Genomic DNA, 20,490 nt, shown 5'->3' on the forward strand with positions numbered 1-20,490 from the left:
CTAATATAAAATTCTGGGTTGGTAGCTATTTTATCTCAGCAGTTTAAAGATACTACTCTAAAATCTTCTGACATAAATTGCTACTGATAACTCTACTGTCAGCTGTCATTCTTTTTTAAGTAATCAGCCCTTTCTCTTTGGTAGCTTTTAATATTTCTTCTTTGTTCTTGATTATCTTTTCACATATTATTTGCTCCATTAAACTCATCTGAGACTTCTACCAAATATTCTCTGAAACCTCTCAATGTACTTTCATCTCTCAACTCTTTTGCTTATTTTCCCTCTTTCACTCTCTATACTGCATTCTGGATAAATTTTTCAGTATCACCGTGAGCACATGTACCCTTAAAAGGCTAGATGGCTGTCCCTCAGGACCAAGTGGAGGTCACACACAAAGAGATAGAAACATATTCACACACACTTCCCTCTTAAAAGGAACCTGCAAATAATAATTTTAAAACTCACAATGAAATCTAAGATTTTACTATACTTGCAAGCTAATAAGTCAGCCTGCCACAATTTCATAAATGTTGGCAGAAGACACAAGACTCCTGGGTCAGAGTTAAAAGACTTTATTATTTATAGTAAAGTAGCAGCCAAAGCTTCAAGTTCATTTGCATTCACTGTATATGCCCCACCTCCATCCCTATTGCACTGGGATGATGCACAGGGCCCATGATGAATGCCTGTACACACAGTGGGTTACATTATAGGAGAACATTCAGCTTGCGGTATCTCTTCTATAGTAAGTGAAAGTAAGCCTGTTTATCCAGGGTAAGACATTACCTCATCCCTACAAGCACAATTGTGATTATACGGGTAAAGAGCAGTCAGGGACTTGCATTCCTGGTACATCTGGCACAAATGTGCAGGGAGAGATATGCTCAGGCCCCAATGTTGGATTGCTTTTCTAAGACTTCACATCAGCAAGGGGAGTCTCTTCCTATAGCAGCAGCTGGATTCATTTGGAAGTTTCTCCAATACTCGTAGAACCAGCTTTATCACCCTCAAAGACATCAGTAACTATCACCCACCCCAAAGACATCAGCACCAGCAATAACCTGCTAGCCCACTCTCATCAGAGGTCTGAGTTTCAGCTTTGGATAATCCTTCCTCTTAAAGTTTCTAAGTTTTACTAATTAAAACCTCTTCCCCATCTTATGTCAACCCTGTTTGCTTCCTGTAGGAGCCACCTCTGTGATTCCTATATTCTTTTTAATCTAGCATTTACCTAGTTAACAACTTTATACCTAATTAAACTTCATATTAAATTTTCTCTGTTCAAGTAACTAGATGCATTCTATCTCTTAACTAGACTTTTGACAAATAAATAATCCATATATATATATTTTTTTTTTTTTTTTGAAATGGAGTCTCACTCTGTTGCCCAGGCTGGAATGCAATGGCACGATCTAGGCTCACTGCAACCTCCACCTCCCGGGTTCAAGTGATTCTCCTGCCTCAGCTTCCCGAGAAGCTGGGATTACAGGCATCTGCCACCATGCCCAGCTAATTTTTCTATTTTTAGTAGAGACAGGGTTTCACCATGCTGGCCAGGCTGGTGCCAGGCTGGTCTCAAACTCCCAGCGTCAGGCAATCTGCCCGCCTCGGCCTCCCAAAGTGCTGGGATTACAGGCATGAGCCAACGCGCCCGGCCAATAATCCATATTTTATTATCTATTACAAAATATTTGCTTAGTTTAAAAAGTAGAAAAACTAAAAAATAAAGTTTAAATCATAAACACTTCCTCTATCTTGAACCAAATACTATTAACCTTTTTGTGTATTTCCATGCTTTTTTTCTATACATAACATACAATTAAGTAGCTGGATTTTTATTCCATGTTTGGCTGCTACTGACATAGTAACACAAGTAACTTTTCCAGTTTTACAAAACTGTCTATTTTACTATACCCATATCCTCTTCTTTTTATTCACTCCTCAGCCTATTCCAACATGGCTTCGGCTGCCATCATTTCACTGAAACAGATCTTACTGAGGATTGACCACACATGTGAGCAAAAGCATTTTCAGTTATTATTGATGAGTTCTTCCTTAAAATACATTCTTCCTTTGTGTTCAGTAATCCTATCATCTCCCTGCTTCCTTTGGTTTATCCTCATCTATCTGGCCTTTGATGTTGTATTTCTTGGGGCTTGATTCTAGGCCCCTTTCTCTTCCTATCCAAAATTGTCTCTCTAGACAATGTCACAATGTGCTTGATTTCAATTATCAGCTACCCAGCAACTGACTCCCAAATTTCTATCTCTAGTTAATACTTTTCCATTGAGCACCAGACCCATTACATGTCTCTACTACTTATTTTCGCTTAAATATAACAAAATCTCCTCAAACTCAAAATACCTAAAATTAACGGATGATCTCCCCCCTCTAATCTAGTATTCTTTAAGTGTTTGCTATTTAATAACTATCCTACCATCAATCTAGCACCAAAAACAGAAACCTGAGAAACAAAATCAATTCCTTCTGTCTTATATTCCCCTCCAAATATCACCCAATCCATTTAAATTTATATCCAAGATACCCTGAAATCATTTATATCTCTCATCTCTACAACATCATCTTAGTACAAGTTGCCATTATTTCTTGGCAAAATACTGTAATGACTAGCTGACTGAATGGATACACACACACACACACACACACACACAGCTGTAACCAACTACTGGTCTATAACTTGCTTTAGTCACTGAATATATCAAGCACATTTTTCCTAGTTAAAATATATCAATTTAGGTTTATAGTTGAACATTATCCTACGGTAACAGATATATCAATTTATTCAGTCACTCTCCTATGGATGAATATTCAAGTCTTTTTCAAATATTTTCTACTACAAACAGTACTGCAATGAAACATCCTTTCAAGTATACCCTTGTGTATGTACTCTGTTACTTCTAGATAAGAGATTCCTAGAAGTGGGTTGCTGGGTCAGAGTATTTTAAATGTTAAATATTTACTTCACACAGCCAAATTATTTTCTGAAAAGATAGTATCAATTTATATTCTAACAGTTTATCACACATTTGGTAAAATGCAAAGTATACATTTAATTACATATTATACATACAACACAGGTACATTTTATTGCATATAAGTTAACTTCAATAAGGTCTTGAAAGTCTCTATCAGGCAAAGAAAGTGGAAGAGTGACAGACTATTACAGAGAGAAAATCATGATATAGCTCTATAAACACAGGGAGATAAAACAATGTGGTCTAAATAAATAGTTTCATAATACTGTGGTTTAATATAAGTGTTAAGTCGGGAAAATCTTAGGAAATAGTGAATAGATCCCTCAGACGATCTCTTTTACAGCTTTTGGCCTCTTTAGAAAGTACTCCCTCTACTTTCTATGGAAATTGTCATTCTATCTGTCTGACAAACAAGAAACTCCATTCCATCTATTACCTTAAAGCTGCTGCAAATGCCATATAATCATGTTTCCAAGCCTCCTCTGCCACTAAGGTAGTAAGCAACACGACCTTTGTTTTGTTACTCAGGGGTATGTAAATTAGGTTGTAAGGGGAAATTACAGACTGGAGATGGTGGGGAATCCATTTAGCCATTCGGCTAACAGGTAGTGGCAAGTTCATCTCATTTCCAAAATCTTTTAAGGACAGTACCCAGTATCAGTGGGGCCATCAGTGCAAAGTGCAACGTGTATGCGGTAATGACTACAACAAATCAGTATTGCGACGGCATTCCTGGCTACATAGAATTTAGAAAAAAAGGAGACGTACAACTGTCATTATTTGCAGACAACATGACTGTGTATCTCAGAAATCAAAAGGAATCTAGCAAAAACACTATACAAGCAAATATGAACAAGGTATTTTTCTTGCTTTCTTGCAATGCTAAGATTTTCAGTACAATGCTAAATGTAAACAGTGAAAATCGAACACCTTCCTTTATTCCAGATCCTTGGGTAAAAACACTTTAATATTTTATAATTAACATACAGTTTGCTGTAGAGTTTTCGTAGGCGTCCCTTATCAGCGTGAAAAATAATAATTACCTTCCAGTACAGGTTGAGTAGCCCTTATCTGTAACGCTTAGAACCAGAAGTGTTTCCAATTTTGGATTTTTTTAAATTTTGAATTATTTGCATTACACCAATTTAGCATCTCTAGTCTGAAATCCTGAACACTACAACAAGCATTTCCCTTGCACTCCATGTTGGTGTTCAAAAAGTTTAGGATTTTGGAGCATTTCAGGTTTTTGGATTGGGAATAATCACTCTGTACTAGTTTACTGAGAGATTTTAATCATGAATGGGTGTTGCATCTTGTCAAATGCTTTTACTAAATTTATTGCAATAATTACATGATTTTTCTCCTTTATTCTGTTAATTAATATGATTAATTACATTAACTGCTTTTTCAAATGTTTAACTTTGCTTTCCTAAAAGAGCTTTTTCTTTATATATTATCTTTTATATTATATAAAAAGAATATAAAAGGTATCTTTTATATATCTTTTTAAATTCTTATATATTATATATATATCTTTTATATTCTTACGAGCTATGCTTTACAAATATTAATAGTTTGCTTAGGATTCTTGCTAATGTATTCAAAAAGTATACTGGTCTGTAATTTTCTCTTGCTATATTGCCTTTCAGGCTATGATGTTAGTGCTATGCTGGCCTCTGAAGTAGAGTTGCGAAATGTTCCCTATTGCTCTGTGGAAGAATGATATTTCTTTCTTATTTGATATAATTCACCAATAAGGCCATTTAACTTGGAGTTAATTTTGTGAAATAGCTTTTTATTACGAATTCAATTAATACTACAAATGGCATACTTCTTGCTTTACCTTGACTCAGTTTCAATAAGATTGTTTTAGAAAATCTGTTTTGTCTATGTTATTAAATTTTGCAAAAAAAAAAAAACTGCTTATAATATTCCATTATTATGCCTTTAATGTATGTGGAATCTGCAATGATAGCCTAATATTGGCAATACCATTTGCTCCTGCTATTGGTAATCTGTCTTCTGTTATTTCTTGATCAATTTAGCTAAAAAGATTTATCAATTCTGTGGATACTTTGAAAGAATCAACTTTGTAATATTTTCCCTGTTTTGTCTACATTATTAAATTTTGCAAAAAAACTGCTTATAATATTCCATTATTATGCCTTTAATGTATGTGGAATCTGCAATGATGATAGCCTCTTATTGGCAACACCATTTGCTCCTGCTATTGGTAATCTGTCTTGTTATTTCTTGATCAATTTAGCTAAAAAGGTTTATCAATTCTGTTGATACTCTGAAAGAATCAACTTTGTAATATTTTCAATTTCCTTTGTAATTGCTTACTTGATGTCTGTTTATTAACATATTGCTTAATTTTCAAATATTTGAAGTTTTTCCTGATGTCTATTATTGATTTCTAATTTAATTCCATCAAGTCTAAGATCGTGCTTTTTTGTTGTTGTTGTTCATTTTTGGGAGACAGGATTTTGCTCTGTTGCCCCAGCTGAAGTGCAGTAGTGTGATCACAGCTAACTGCAGACTCAACCTCCCAGTCTCAAGCAATCCTTCCACCTCAGCATCCTGAGTAGCTGGGACTACAGGTACATGCTACCACACTCGGCTAATTTTTGTATTTGTTGTAGAGACGAGGATTTGCCCTGTTTGCCCAGGCTGGTCTTAAACTCCTGAGCTCAAGCAATCCACCCACCTCAGCCTCCCAAAGTGCTGGGATTACAGGCATAAGCCACCGCACCTAGCCATACTGTGTACTATTTCTAACTTTTTTAATTGACTGTGTTTTATGATCCAGCATATGACTTATTTTGATCAACATACCACGTGCACTTGAAAAGGAAGTGTATTCAGCAGTTGTTGAGTAAAGTGCTCTATAAATAAATATCAATTCATTTAAAATAGCTCATAGTGTCACTCAGGACTTCTACATCATCTTTTTCTGTCTGCTTATTCTATCAATTTAAGAGAAGAATGTTGAAGGATCCAACAATCTTTGTGGAATTACTTTTTTAATAAAAAATTAAAAAGGAATCTCCTTTTAATTCTTCCATTTGTGATTCATACATTTCAAAGCTCTGTTGTTTGATGCCTACACATTTGCTTATGTTTTAATGTTGTGATTATGTCTTTCTAATGAACAGAACCTTTTTTCATTATGAAAGGTCTCTTGTCTCTGACAATACTTTTCATCTTGAAGTATAGTTTGATACTGATGTAGTCATTTAAACCTTTCTACACTTGCTATTTATGTATTATGTATCTTTTTTCCCACCCATTTACTTTCAACCTATTGTGTCTTTTTTAGACTGTGAATAGTTTGGTCTTGCTTTTATGTCATTTTAACTATTTTTGCCTTTGACTTAGAGTATTTCATTCATTAAAATTTAATGGCATTATTGATATTACTGGATATAGGTATATGATATTATCTTTTGTTTTCTGTTCGCCATTTCCATTGCTTTTTGTTGTTGTCCTCTATTCCTTCCTGTTTTTTTAACTCAAATATTTTCTAGGCAGGGTGCAGTGGCTTTCACTTGTAATCCCAGCACTTTGGGAGGCCAAGGCAGGAAGATCTCTTGAGCCCAGGAGTTCAAGACCAGCCTGGGTAACATGGAGAGATTCCATCTCTACAAAAAATAAAATAATTAGCCAAGCATGGTGGTGTGCACCTGTGGTCCCACGTACTCAGGAAGCTGAGATGCAAGGATCACTTAAGCCCAGGAGGTTGAGGTTGCAGTGAGCCATGATCACACCACTGCACTCCAGTCTGTGATGACACCACTGCACTCCAGTCTGGGTGACAAGAGTGAGACTCTGTCCCCCCAGAAAAAAAAAAAATTGTAGAATTACAGTTTATTGGTGGTTAAGCTGCACGTGTTTGCAATATTTTTATTTAATGTTTGTCCTACGGATTAATTATCACCTTAATTTTTCACAGACTATTAAGAGTAATATGGTGTAACTTCATATAAAATCCCTTACAATCTTAGAGTCCCATTTCCTCCCTCCCTCTTTTATTCCATAGCTGTAAGTATTACATCCATGTATGTTATAAACCCAATATAAAACACTATGGATTTTGCCATAAGCATTCATGTAATTTCAAAGAACTTTTGAAAAAGTAATCTCTCTGGTTTCTGATGAGTATTTGGCCATCAGCCAAATTAAAGTACCTCCACATATAACGTGTCGTTTCTCGCTGAAAGCTTTCAAACTTTTCTCTTTGTATTTGGCTTTCAGCTGTTTGTTTAGGATCTAATTAGCTCCTTTAAATTCAGGTCTACTACCAAATATAGAAAAAATATAGTCAATATTTCTTCAACTATTTTTTACAGCTATTTGCTCTCTTCATACAAGATTCCAATTATATGTATGTTGGAATACTGTCCTACAAGTTTCTGAAGCTCCATTCACTTAAATATTTAATTCTCTTTCTTCACACTGGATAATTTACATTGATCTATCTACAAGTTCACTGACTCTTACCCTTCCAATGATGACAGTCAACACGATGACTTTTTGTTTTAAACACTGAAGTTTTCATTCTAGAATTTCCATGTTATTTCATTTCTGACGAGATTTTCATCTATTTGGTCATTTCGGAAATATTTTCCTTTATGTCTCTGGGCATAGTTATAACAGCTGCTTTAACATCCTTGTCAACTAATGCCAGTATCTGGGTTACCTTAGAACAGGTCACCACTGATTGACTTTTGGGGAAAAAAATGGATCATTTTCCCTATTTTTTTCATACACTGAGTAATTTTTAAACTGTATCCTGATCACTGTGATTGATAGGCTTTAGAGGAAGCTGATTCTGTTATATCTTCGGAGAAGTGCTCGTTTTTTGTTTTAAAAAGCACTTAAATTTGTCTGAACTCAAAATCTAACAATGAATCCAAGAGCCATGACAGCCTAGTATATGTATATAATTGGAATCCCAGAAGTGGGGCATGGGGCTCTTGCAATACATAAAAAAAATTACATGTAAAGGAACAAAGACTTAAAGCAGATTTCTCATCAAACTACGCAAGCTATAAGATAATGCAGTGACATTTTTAAAGTATTGATAAGAAAATATACAGATGGTCCCTGACTTACAATAGTTTGACTTAGGATGGTTCAATTCACGATTTTTCAACTTGACAATGGTATGAAAGCAGTAAGCATTCAGTAGTAACTATACTTCAAGTGCTCATATGGCCATTCTGTTATTCATTTTCAGTATTCAATAAATTACACAAGCTATTCAACACTTTACTATAAAATGGGCTTTGTGTTATATGAATTGGCCCACTGTAAGCTAATATAAGTGTTCTGAGCATGTTTAAGGTAGGCTAAGCTATGATGTTTGGTAGGTTAGATGTACTAAATGCATTTTCAACTTAGGATGTTTTCAATTTGCAATGGGTTTATCAGACATAATCCTATGATAAGTCAATGAGCATCTGTATTTTTAAAAACAATAACTGAGAATATTTTAGAAAATAATTAAAGCTACCAACCCACAGACCCCAGCAGCTCAAAGAACTTCAAGCAAAATAAATAGTCCTACTCATGCCACCGCCGCAAGACATATACACACACAAAGTAAAACTACTCAGACTCTTCATACAAAACAAAATATGAACAGAAAATTTTAAAGGCAGTCAAATTTTTAAAAAGACCTATTACATACAGAGGAATAAAGAATTAAAGGAGATTTCTCATCACAAACTATGCAAGCTTTAAGATAATGCAGTGACATTTATAAAGTGTTGATAGGAAAAACTGTCTACCTAAATTTTATACCCAAAGAAAAATTTTCAAAAATAAAGTGGAAATAGACTTTCAGACTAATAAAAACTAAAAGAAATCACTACCAATAGACCTATACTATAAAAAATGTTAAAGGAAGCTCTTCCCACAGAAGGAATAAAACACCTGAAAAACCTGAAAAATCAGAAACCTAAACCTGCAAAAAGACGAACAAAACTGACTGAAATGAAGACAAACAAAAAGGCATTTCTTTTATTTTTAATAGTTCTAAATAACCGACCACCTAAGGTAAAAATGGTAGCAACGTATTATGGATTTGCAGCATAAAACTGAAGTCTATAATAACAACAACACATACAAAAAGAGACAAAGAATATTGTTAGCTATAGGCTTTTTGTAGATGTCCTTTGTCACCTTGAGAAAGGTCCCTTCTACTTCTAGTTTGCTGCGAGTTGTTATCATGAACAGATGTTACATGTTGTCAGATGTGTTTGCGGTATGTAATAAGATTATATGATGTTTTTCTTTAGTCTGTTGACATAGTGAATTATATTGGTTGATTTTTGAACATCAAACCAGCCTTCCATTCTTAGGAAGAAATCCCACTTGGTCATGCTGTATTATCCTTTTTATATATTGCTAGATTTGATTTTGTGATATATTGTTGAGAATTTTTTGCATCTATATTCACATGAGATACTGATCTATAGTTTTATTTTAATACTTCTGTGTGTCACATAGGATTAATGCTGGCCTCACAGAATGAGCTGAAAAATTGCTCTTCTTTTTTTTCTGGAGAAATTTACATATAATTGATATTAAATATTTGGTAGAATTTGCCAGTGAGGCAACTTGGGTTTGGAGTTTTGTTTTTTCCTTTCCAAGTTCTAAAACTATGCATTTTTTTTATAGACAGGTCTGATCCTTCCCCCTTCCCTCCCCACTTCACCCTCCTTTTCTTCCTTCCTTTCCCTTTCCTTCCCCCTTTCCCTTCTCCTCCCTTCTCCCTCCTTTTCTTCCCTTCCCCCTCTCCTGTTTTGTCTCCTTCTTTTGGAAAAAGAAATCAGTTTTATTTATCTTGGCACAGAGCAATGCATGAAGGTGACTATCTCCTGACTCCATGTATCTCTTACATAAAGATGTCCTTCAAATATGTCCAGTTATCTGCCACATTTCAGTGTTAAGAGAATTGGCAGTTAGCAGATGAAGCAACTCAGGACGATTCTTAAAGACATTTTTGTGGGGAGGAAGTTTTGGGTCAAGTGAAAAAGATGAGACCCAACAATGAATGTTCCAGCCTTCCTGGGGAAATCTAAATCCCAAAGGTTTTATAAAGAAAGGCACCTCTCTGAGTGACGTTTGAGAGAAAGAAAGAGCCCAGACTTACTGTTTGTATGTAAGGCTGAGGTAGACAGAGGATGGGGTAAGCAACAGACTACAGACTCAAGGCAGAGGAGTGAAACACATACAGTAGAGCTGAGGGGACTAAAAGAGACTAGGGGTCCAAGTCATAAATCCCACCCCTTCCCAAGTCATGAGCAAAAGCTCTCCCTCTGGGACTAGTTTTTCTAGGAACTATCTTCACTCCAGGGCACAGAAAGGACAAACCAGGAAAAAATCTTATGGGTACGAAAGGTTCTGGAGAGTTAAAGTAGCAGACCAAGATAAATAATAAACATTTATGGATCACAGTATTTTTGAAGCCATATGCCATGGTCATGGTAGAGAAGAAAGCTATGACTGCAATTCCTAGGATCAGGAACCAGGCCAAGGATGCCTACTCCACCCATTACTATTCAACTTTGTAGTAGATGTCCTAGGCAATGCAGTAAGGCAAGAAAAAGAAAAGAACCACACAAATAAAACCATTCTGTGCCTCAGGAGAAGGGGCAGGAAAATAACAAAAATAAATAACCATTCTCTATACAGAAAAATAAAACTCATCTCTATTTACTAATGACATGACTGTTTACAAAGTAAATCCCAAAGAATTCATTAAAGTATATTTTAAAGCTACTAGAATTAATTAATGAAGTTAGAAAAATCAGAGGGTAAAAAGTCAATATAAAAATCAACTGTGGAAGGCTGAGGCAGGAGAATCACTTGAATCCGGCAGGCGGAGGTTGTGGTGAGCCAAGACCACGCCATTGCACTCCAGCCTGGACAACAAGAGCAAAACTCTGTCTCAAAAAAAAAAAAAAAGAAAAGAAAAGAAAAAAAGAAAAATCAATTGCATATTGCACAACAATGCAAATGTTATTTTTAATGCCACTGAACTGCACATTTAAAATGGTTAAAATGGTAAATTTTATGTTGTGTACCTTTCAGCACTTTGTTTTTAAATGAAAGTATCACAAAGTTACCTAGAAGAAACAAAAAGTCCTGAGCCAGCTGAGAATTTAAGTCTTTATTAAAAGTTTTTTAAAAACATCAAATGTATTTATATATACTGACAATGAACAATGGGAAACTAAAATTTAAAATACAAAACTACCAAAATCATGAAATATGTATAAATTTATCAAAATACATGCAAGATCTGCATGCTAAAAACTAGAAACATCAATGGAAAAAAAAAATTAAATAGATGGAGACATATACCATATTCATGGATTGAAACATTCAATACTGTAAAGATGTCAAATCACTCAAAATTTATAATCCCAATTGAAATCCCAGATTATTTTATAGAAACCAACAAGCTGATTCTAAAATGTATACAAAAAGGAAAAGTAACTAAAAGAGCCACAATAATTTTGAAAAGGAATAAGGTTGGAGGACTCACACAACCTGATTTCAAGACTTTCTATAAAGCCATAATAATGAACACAATGTGGTAGTACCAAAGACAGACACATAAATCAAGAGAACAAAACAGAATGTCTAGAGTAGACCCACACATACATAATCAACTTATTTTCAATAAAGGTACAATGTCAATTAATGAAACATCCATACGGAAAAAAATAGACTTCAACTTACACCTCATAGTGTATGTAGGATTTAACTCAAAATCAATTATAGACTTAAAAATACAAATAAAGTAAAACTATAATACTTTTGGAAGAAAACTTAAGAGAAAATCTTCGTGATGTTGGATTAGGCAAACATTTCTTAAAATACCAAATGCACGAACCATAAAAGACAAAATTAGTAAATTGTCCTTTCAGATTAACAACATCAATTCTTCAAAAGACACTGTTAAATCACTGAAAAGACAAGCCACAGATAGAGAAAATAATTGCAAATGTACAGATTATAAAAGACCTATGTCTAAAAGAGGTAAAGAACTATCACAATTTATTAATTCAAAAAAAATTTTTTAATAGGCAAAGGCTTTGAACAGCTAATTCAAAAAATACGCGTGACAAATAAACACAGGAAAAGATGCTCAACATCACTTGTCATCAGGGAATGCAAAATAGAACAGTGAGATACTACTACGCATCTATTAGAATGGCTAACAATAATAAAGAGACTTACAATACAAAGTACTCGCAACAATGACAGGCAATTTTTGGAAAAGAATCTGACAGTTCCTTCCAAAGTTAAACATACACTTAACCTTTGACTCAGTAAATCCCATTCCTATGTATTTATCCAAGATAAATAAAAATTTATTTTCCACAGAAATCTATAGGTAAATGCTTACAGCAGGTTTATTCATAATCTCCAAAACTGTAAACAATTCCGCCGATAAACATATAAAATGCATAATGGAGTACTGTAATACAGTAAAAAGGAATAAACTACTAACACATGGACAAATCTCAAATGCATTATGCTAAGTAAAAGAAGCCAGCATTCTTAACTGTAGAGACAGAAAAGAGATCAGTAGTTATCAGGGGCTGGCAACAGGGTAGGGTAATTGTAAAATGGTAAATGGAAATTTTCTAGGATACCAAAATTCTGTATCTTGATCGTGCTGGTGATTACAAGACTATGCACTGTAAAAACTCGTAAAACTATATGCTGAATTTTACTCTACATAAATAATACCTCAATAAACCTCACTAAAAATATCAATTAATTCACAATGATTTTATTCCTATAAGCCAGGTTAGAGTTTCTCAAAATATAGAACCAATGTTTCCAAAATCACCTTTAACAAGGAGTATTTGGCACAAACAACGTAGGATAATGCTCTCCACGCTAAACCCAGTGAATCAGTCCTTTGGGTAGGGCTTGGAATCCTCATTTTTATAAAACACCCTATGTGATTCTAACACATACTAAAGTTTGATAACCTCTTGGCCAGAGTATAAATCAATTTTTTTCTATTTTATTAAATGTGAATTTAAATGTTCTGACTATAGAAATATAGGTTAGAGGTATAAACAAATCACACAATATAATTTGACAATAAAATTACACATTAAGATAAATGTAATTGAATATTATATATTAAATACCGGCATCTTTAAACATATTCCTTCTTAAAAAAATAGTAGTAAATAGGTCACTCTTTACACACAAAACAACAATATATGAAATATAAAGATAAAAGTATATAAAGTCATAAAAATCCAGACGAAAATGGGAATTTTTGTTTTGTAATAACACAGACATAGGAAAGGGTTTCTAAGGACCAAAATCTAGAAGCCATAACAGTGGGGGAAAAAATCCTTTAAATGATTACTTTAACGATAACAACAAAAAAAGTTAAAATACGGATAACATAGATACATATCTTTATAATACATATAACAAAAGATAAATTTTCTTAAATCTACAAACAGCTCTTACAAATTGTCTAGATTAAAACACCAATTCTAAAATATGGGTGAAACAGTTTCTCAAAAAACAAAGAAATTACTTATAACCTCTTCCTTTAGTTTCTCTTTCTCCCTCTCTTCAATGTCATTCTTTAACCTATTTGAATAGTAAAAGGGAATTTCCTACACCCAATTCTCCATCACCTTAAGTCTCAAGTGTCTCCATGTGTTCCGTACCAAGATTTCCAGAGAGGAGAATTCAGAGTTGTTATTATTTACAGCCAAAAACTACATTCAATTTCCAAATAGTAAGTTTTAATTATTAATTTTTGGTCTTAGGAGGATCCATATTAATTCTTTCTGATTCGTTATTTAATTTTGTCCTTATTAATTTCCCCCCTTTACTTGGACCATGGAATTAATTGCAATGGCAAAATCCTGGAGAAGGATCACTTTTGCAAAGGAGACATGGTGTATATATAAAGCTCGGATCTGTGAAGAATTCATGTTTTATTGAGATTCTCAAAATGGAAAAATTGTTATTCCCAAGGAATAGTTCTGCCTGAAGCATCCAGTTCTAGACTGGTTCAATATTACCAATTTAGAAAAATAATACGTTTCTAGGGAAATTGTTCCTTTTATTAAATTCCAACACTTCCCTCCAAAACAAACAACGCGTTGCTTGATTTTGCTCACCTCCTCTCCTGATAGGTAATATGCTGCAAGTAGGCCTCCAATAAATCGAATGTTGACTTCAAACACAGATACCTCTGAATTCTGTGAAAAACATATTGAAAATATTCACAAATACGTAATGCTTTATAGTTTTCAAAACATTATCAATACTTTATTTGTTTTTCACAAACACCCTATGGAAAATATTTTTCTACTTTCTGCATCTTCATTTCTCATGCAACTGCAATCTCTCCTCTCATTTGTTAATGTTACTGAAACTTCTCTACTACTGTCACCACAGCTCCCTAATTGCCAAAACCAACAAGCCATTTTTTATGTACCTTACACAGTACTGTGAAATTATCAAGATATTTAATACTGTTAACTATTGCCCTTTCTCATGAAAGCCTTCATTTCTAGAATTCTGGGTCATGATTCTAGAATAGCACTCTTTACTGGTGGTCCTTTTTCTTCTGTTCTAATCACTACAGCATAATTTTTACTTCTATCTCTCCTCCTGGATTTTAAGTATTTTTCCTAGAATATATAATAAATGTTAAAGGAAGCACCAAAAAAATGGCAGAATGATGGATTATTCAATAATAATGTTGAAAAAATTGCCTCCTGGGTAAGAAATTAACATAAATACTAATTTCACAAATATCAAAATGAAATCTAAATTATTTAGAAATAAATGTTAAAAAAATTTAAAAAGTAGAAGTGTTACACTATATAAATTTCCTTGAGAAAGCAGGTACTTAAGCATAAAACCAATAGTTTCGATAAATTGATGACAGACATGAAATTTTTCTAAAATGCAAATTACCTATAAGAAAAAGAATCATGAACAAAATTAAATGGCAAACAGATGGAAACAGCACAAATACAGCAATATTAATAACCTTACTAAATACAGTCTCTATGTTTGTATTTAGATATTGATATAGATATTGCTAGAAATATTCTAACACATGGAAAGAAAAGTAGAAGTGGCAGAGAACATGATCAAAGAATCTACAGAAGATATACAACTAACATAAAAACATTCATAGTTAATTTTAATAAAAATTAAAAGGAAACTGTATTACTCTAAAGTCTTTCCAACATTCACAGGCAGGTACATCATCTGCTAACATATTTTTCCAGTATAGAATTTTTACAATATAATGTAATTTTTTGATAACAACATCGTCATTCCATCTCACCCTGAAAGCAAACTGCTTAATATTACTTCATATATTCCCAACATCTAACATACTACAGGGCACATAGTAGACATTCACTAAATATGAGGAAGGGAAAAAGGCTGGAAGGGCCTCCATCCCTCACCAGAACTGCAACAATAACATTCCAACCAGTCCTTGTTTTAATACTTACCCTCCTCCCCTACCCTCTATTCAGCATACTATAGTTAAAACAAGCCTTTTAAAGCTTACATCAGTTTAGGTCACTGCTCTGTGCAAACCCTTACAATGCCTTCACATTATACTTAGAGTAAAATGACCAATAAGATCCAATATGCTCAGATCCCCTACAACCTCTGACATCTCTCGTACTAATATCCCTTTGATTCATTTAACTATATGAGTCTACTTGCTGTACCAGAATTGTTAAACTTGAGACTCCTATGCCAGTCTTCAGTTACCCTCTTATCTGGATGCTTTCCTTTCACATAACTGAACAAATCACTCTCACTTCCTACAGGTCTCTGAATAAATGTCACCTTATCAGAAATTTTTTCTGACCATCTAATATAAAATATTAATACCAATTACCTTGCATCATTTCCCTAACACATCATCATCTAACTATATAATCACATGGTAATAAAACAGTTACATTTGTAAAATGATCTTCCTTCACTACAGAAACAAAAGGTATGAAAAATTCTAGAGGGACAGAAGGGAAAAATGGATAGAGACATTTTTGAAAGAAGTAATAACTGAGAATCTACTAAACTTGATGAAAACATAAGTCTTCAGATTGATGAAACATTATGAATCCTTTAAAGAATAACCCACACATAGATGTATGGTAATAGAATTATGGAACAATAAAGTGAAAAATAAAATATTAAAACAAGGAAAAAAATACATTGCTTTTTTAAAATTAGACTGAAAACACACTTTGCAATAGTATAACAGAAGCAGGAAAGACAAGAGAACTGTACTTCTATTCTCACTTTTAATATCTATTATGATAGAGCTGTATATCCACGTCTCCCCTTGGGTCTCTTCTCACAAGTGTCACTTTAACAAAGAGTTCTTCCATGACCACCCCATGTAAAATACTAATAGCAGTACCCCACCACTTACGCCAATCCTACCTACTCTTCTTTATTACTCTCCACAGCACTTATCATCACCATCTGATGTACTATATAAAACTTGTTTACTGTTTTGCTCCCAACACTAGAACACAAACACAAAAAAGAGATAAAACTTTGCTTTGTTGATTACTATATCCACAGAATCTAGAACAGTGCCTGTTGCATTTGATAAATGTGTGCATTTATTTATCTATTACTTAATTTGGAAGTTTAAAATATAACTTGGGATCAACTAGACAACAATCACACATAAAACAAAAGGGGGATGAGTTAAGTTAAAACATTCTAAAATCCTTATACGCTTCAGAAGGAGGATCTTACTCTGTTGCCCAGGCTACAGTACAGAAGCATGATCATGGCTCCCTGTAGCCTCAACCTCTTGGGCTCAAGCAATCCTCCCTCCTCAGCCTCCCAAGTAGCTGGGACTTATTTTCTGTAGAGTTTAGGTCTCACTATGTTGCCCAGGATGGGCTCAAGTAATCCTCCTGCCTCAGCCTCCCAAAGTGCTGGGATTACAGACATGAGCCACGATGCCTGATCTGAAATTGATTAATTTCAAATTGATTAATTTCAAATGCCTACTTAGGGTTACCCTTAAAGTTTATATATATTTATAAATACTATACTTTGATAAGAGAGTGTGTGTGTGCACGTGCCTACTTTGGAGTTACCCTTAAAGTCTGAACACATATATTGTTTATTGTTTTGCTCCTAACACCACAGCACAAGCACAAAAAAGAGATAACTTAGTTTTAATATATTTTATAAATATATATATCATATATGTGTGTATATATACATATATATATTTAAACTTCAAGGATATCTCCAAAGTCAATTGAAATGGAAGGTATAATGTTAAACTAGTAGAGGGAAAAAGAGAGATGATGTAATTTAATCCAAAATAAGGAAAACAAACTAAAAGCAAATGAAAAGTATAATCATAATATAGGTAGCAAAACAAAGATGAAAGACCTAACTCCAAATATGTTATCATAGTAAATGTAAATATATCAAACTTAATAGTTTAAAAGACTCTAAGATTGGATAAAAATAACAAAACCCAAATACATACTATATGCAAAATAAGCAGCTAAAACATAATGACATTAAAAGGTTGAAAGAAAGGAACAAAAAGTGACAGTGCTGATGATTAAACTACTTCTCTCAGATTCAAATCCATTCTTCTATACTCTACTTTGGTATATGGGATTTGGAACTACGCAAATGCATTTAATTTAGCAGCTGGCTTTTAGGCACTAACAATAGGAGGCTCTAAAAAGACAACACAAGACTGGAGGAAGAAGAGTCTTATTCCCTCTTGTTTACTTCTAGTTTCTGATAGTGTCACACCAGCCAGGGTTCACCAAATCAGCCTCATGGTTTCCTTTACAGATATCAAGCACTTGGCTAGGTGTCTCCTCCTCAGAGTTCTGAGTCCCAGCTCTGACACAGTCTTCCTAAGGTACCAGCAACACCTGGGCAACACAGGTACCAGTTCTACAGAGCCCAAGCTACTGCATTTTAATGATCCCAACCAACCTCTTCCCATTGTTCTTATAGCCCCCACAGGTGGCAGCTGTTTCCTATTTCCTAGAGTTAAACACCTCTGGTGATAACACAATGCTCTCTTTTTGCCTTTTTGGTTCCCCATTAGTTGGATAACAATTCTAAACCTTAAATCTTCTAGTTAAAATAAATGGTATAGTTCTGGTTTCTGATTGAACCCTGACTGATAACAATTATATACAAGGAAATTATTAGCCATAATAAAACTGTCCTGTCAATGAATGGGAGTATTGCACAGATGCTAATTCTCCCCAAATTAATCTGTAAATTAAATGCAATCCTCATCAAAATTTCCACATAGTTTTCCAGAACTTGAAAGAACAAAAAGCTGAGAACTAAGATAATTTCCGCAGAGAACGAGATCAGATACCAAGATTTAGACACAGACATCAAACTTCTTATTTAAAAAAAAAATTGTAGTTAAGACAATTTAGTATTGATATATGGGATAAATAAAAAAGCCAATGTTAAAGAATCAACTATAACATGACTAATATATGACTAATGTGGCATATACAAATAGCAGGGAAATAAATGGTACTAGGATCAACTAATAGTGGGCTATTTCACCCTACACTTTAAAAAAATCAATTCCATTTGGATTAAAGACTAAATACAAAAGCAAAACTTTAAAACCTTCAGAATAAAATATAAGAAAATATATTCATGATCTAGGAGTACGGCTTTCTTACACAAGACATAAAAAGCACAATCTGTTGTATAAAGGCTACATAGCTACACAGAAAAAAAAAAAAAGACTATATTTCTCAGCTTTCCTTTGGAGTTAGTTGAGGCCGTATTAGTAAACTCTACAAGCAAAACTGGGGAGAATACCTCCTGAGAAGTCTTCTTAAAGAACAGTCACATATCTTTCTGTCTACTGGATAAAATGCCTGGATCTTTAGGAACCATTTTATACCATGAGGTCTAAGATCTACACTGAAGGCAACAGAGCAACAAGACAAATGATCCTAGATCCTTGATGATCAAGGAGCCACCCAAACCAGCCCTGAAATGCTTCTCTCTGTACTTGATTTACATGAAAAAAAAAAATATATATATATATATCTTGTTTAAGCTATTTTTTATTAGGTTTTCTGCCACTCACCATCAAACCTAAACTTAAATTATAATAAAATTTGTTCTCATTGAGATATGTCCAAATGCCACAGTAACATAAAGGAAAGTAAACCATTTTTGTCTAGTTAGCACCAAGAAAGGCATCAGAGAAGAAATAATTATGGACTTATATCACAGTTTAAATAACGAAGAGTCTGTCAGAGAGAAGTACATAAAGAAGTAGTCAAAAGGAAAAGCAAGCACAAATATCACAAAAGATGTGAATATGACAAAACAAAACGGTCCACACATCTTTTAGGTGAAGACTGGTGATAATGAAAATAATTGCCACCATTTACTGAGCACTTAATATGTACCAGATTATCTCAAATAATCTTCACAATACTATAATGGAATAGTAATTTTCTGACAGGTTTAGAAAGATAAGGAACTTCCGCAAGTCGCACGACTAGAATGCAACTGTGCTGGGCGTCTGATTAACAACTATGCCAAACCTAAGCAGTACCACTTAACCATGCTAAAGTACCAGAAGAATGGGTATAGGCCTAACTATGAAAACTCATCGGAGCTGTGCTAATCACTAAACTTCAAAATATATATATACATATTTTTTTTTCCATTCATGAGAGCTCAACCCTCATGACCTAATCACCTCCCAAAGTCCCCATCTTCTAGTACCATCACATCAGTGATGAGGTTTCAATATATGAATAGGAAGGCACAAATGTTCAGACAATAGCAGTTAGACATTGTCTTTTCATGGTCAATCTAAGAGATTAGTTATCAATCATACACTCACCACACTGAAATCAAGATTGTCTTCAATCCATCTTTGCCCATCTAGGAATTCAGCATGAAGTCCCATGATATAAAGGGTATCCAAAGCATCTACTATGGTAGCACCCATTTGTGAACTTCCTATATTTGGGAAGAAAAAATTATCATTAAAAAGATCACTTTAGGCTCCTGTTCTCTTTGGGGGAAAAAAAAAGATTCCCTTCACATTCAGTGTATTTTAACTTTTTATATATAAAAGTAAACTAAGAGTACAAGGACTAAAAATTTAGAATACCCAATATTGTTCGCTTTTACATTAGAAATTATATGTATATTGGAAAATATACATAGTTTATATATTTTACTAAAAATAGTACTTCAGTAAAAATGGGAAGATAAAAGAAAACTAAAAGCAAACTTTTCCTTAATTTTCTGCCTGGTCAGATTTTGAGATATCTGTCTACTTAACCGAGAAAGAAAAAGAAAAAAGAGGATTAATTCAAGAAAAGGGGAGAGCAGTTCACGATGACAAAGCTAAGTAATAAGACAACCGTGTCCTTCTGCTCTGGTCCAA

General features: G+C 33.9%; 1 protein-coding gene across 1 annotated transcript in view; it reads right to left on the reverse strand.

Annotated features, from left to right (window-relative positions):
* The window catches only part of MAN1A2 (mannosidase alpha class 1A member 2), a 176,936-nt gene that overhangs the window by 108,735 nt on the left and 47,711 nt on the right, over window positions 1-20,490 (reverse strand). The window contains exons 4-5 of the mRNA XM_010374015.2: window positions 19,939-20,057; window positions 14,183-14,263 (exon numbers count right to left, since the gene is read on the reverse strand). Coding sequence (XP_010372317.1) covers window positions 14,183-14,263; window positions 19,939-20,057 — 200 coding nt within the window. The remainder of the gene's footprint in view (window positions 1-14,182; window positions 14,264-19,938; window positions 20,058-20,490) is intronic.

Source organism: Rhinopithecus roxellana, chromosome 8, assembly GCF_007565055.1.
Source record: "Rhinopithecus roxellana isolate Shanxi Qingling chromosome 8, ASM756505v1, whole genome shotgun sequence".
NCBI lineage: Eukaryota > Metazoa > Chordata > Mammalia > Primates > Cercopithecidae > Rhinopithecus > Rhinopithecus roxellana.